Raw genomic sequence first — 1,868 nt, 5'->3', positions numbered from 1 at the left:
ATTTCCCCCCCCTTCCTGTCTCCCCCCCCCAAACTCACCCTCATGGCCTCGGCCTCAGCCTCCGCCTGCATCATCACCTGCGACCTGCAGGGGGAGCTGCTTGAACAAGGGGGGTGGAGCTTCTGGAAGGGGCGGGGCTTTGGAAAGGTGTGGTCTCGTTTCATCGCCCTTAAAAGGGTCACGGACACAGCAGGGCCCCAGCTCGTGGGGAACGTGGCCTTTTAAAGGCCCAACCTTCCCTTAAAGGAGCCATGACGTCAGCAGGGTGGGGCCCACCAGCCGGGAGTGTGGCTTACTGGGAGGGGGCGGGGCTCCCTTCAAAAAGACACCCCACCCCACCCCCCACCTTCTTAAAAAGGGCATGACTTCCTAGTGGTAGGGCTCAGCAGCTGGGGGGGACAATGCCCTTTTAAGGCTGCTGTGGTGGGAGTGGGGCTTGGTCAACGGGGTGGGGCTCCCGCTATACAAGGGCGTGGCTTCCCTTAAAAGGGGCATGGCCTCACCCAAGGTGGGGGAACCCAACATAGCGGGGCTGGTTTAGTAGACAAGGGGTGGGGGCTCCTCTTTAAAGGGGCGTGGCTTCCCTTAAAAGGGCCATGGCCACACCCAAGATGGGAGGACCCAACATAGTGGGGCTGTGGCTTAGTAGACAAGGCGTGGGGGCTCCTCTTTAAAGGGGCGTGGCTTCCCTTAAAAGGGCCATGGCTTCACCCAAGGAGGTGGGGCCCACCAGCTGGGGGCAGGGCTCACCGCTGGGCCTCGGCCAGGCGCTCCAGGCGGTAGCGTTCGGCCTCGGCGGGTTTGCGGACGGTGGCCTCCAGCTCCCGCTCGCGGCGGCCGATCTCGTGCTCCTGCAGCTGGGCCTGCTGCGCCCGCTCCACCACCAGCACCTGCGCCCGCTGCTCCTCGATCTGCTGCTTCGTCCGCGCCACCTGCGCCCACGGCACCCCTCAGCCCCACAACGGCACCCGTGGGGGGCATGGAGGGCGGTGGCATTCGGGGGGTGGGACCCAGGAGAAGAACCCAGGCACCCAGGGGGATGTCCCAGGTGTTTTGGGGAGACCAATGCGCTGGGGAGACCCAGGAACCCGAGTGTTTCGGGGGGACCCAAGTGTCTGGGGGGAGACCTAACCATCCCAGGGGACCCCGGTGCTGGAGAGGGGAACCAGGTGTTCAGGTGGACCCAAGTGTTTTGGGGGGGACCAAGGTGCTGAGGAGACCCAGGCACCCAGGGCATCTGAGCATCCCAGGGGAGACCCAGGTTCTTAGGGAGGGACCCAAGTATTACGGGGGGACCCCGGGATTTGGGGGATGGAGGTCTTCAGGGAGGACCCAGACACTGTGGGGACCTGGGTGTCCTGGGGAGGGGACCCAGGAGGCTGGGACCGTATCAGGGAGGGTTCTGGGTTTGTGGGGGGTCCAGGAGGGGTCCCAAACATCCCGGGGGACACAGAGCCGGGTGTCTTGAGGGGGGACCCCGGCGTACCTGGAGCTGGTAGGCCAGGTCAGCCTGGGCCTTGCGGGCGTTGACGGCGGCGTCGCACTGGGCCTGCTGCACTTGGAAGTCGCGCTGGGCCTGCGCCATGGCCGTCTCGCTCAGCAGCTGCGCAGAGACCTGCTCCTGGCGGGCTCGTGCCTCCTGCGGGGACACCATGGGGGACATGGGGGACACCGAGGGGACACTGGGAGATCAGGGGGATAGGAGGACACTGTGGGGTGGAGGGACATTAGGACATTGTGAATGGAAATGGGGGACGCTGAAGGGGAACATGGTGACACCGTGGGATGGGAGAGCTGTGGGGACACCTGGGGACATTGGGGGAACAGTTCAGGACGGGGGGACACCAGGAACATGGGGGACAGCAGGG

At 65.1% G+C, this 1,868-nt stretch overlaps 1 protein-coding gene across 1 annotated transcript in view; it reads right to left on the bottom strand.

Moving 5' to 3' along the window:
• The window catches only part of LOC106897895 (flotillin-1-like), a gene marked incomplete at its 3' end in the record, with an annotated part of 11,011 nt that overhangs the window by 655 nt on the left and 8,488 nt on the right, over window positions 1–1,868 (bottom strand). The window contains exons 5-7 of the mRNA XM_014958870.1: window positions 1,487–1,639; window positions 751–932; window positions 27–84 (exon numbers count right to left, since the gene is read on the bottom strand). Coding sequence (XP_014814356.1) covers window positions 27–84; window positions 751–932; window positions 1,487–1,639 — 393 coding nt within the window. The remainder of the gene's footprint in view (window positions 1–26; window positions 85–750; window positions 933–1,486; window positions 1,640–1,868) is intronic.

The sequence above is a fragment of the Calidris pugnax genome, unplaced genomic scaffold, assembly GCF_001431845.1.
Source record: "Calidris pugnax isolate Ruff unplaced genomic scaffold, ASM143184v1 scaffold434, whole genome shotgun sequence".
NCBI lineage: Eukaryota > Metazoa > Chordata > Aves > Charadriiformes > Scolopacidae > Calidris > Calidris pugnax.
The sequence above is the reverse complement of the archived record's forward strand: the minus strand, read 5'-3'. Positions and strand labels throughout refer to the sequence as shown.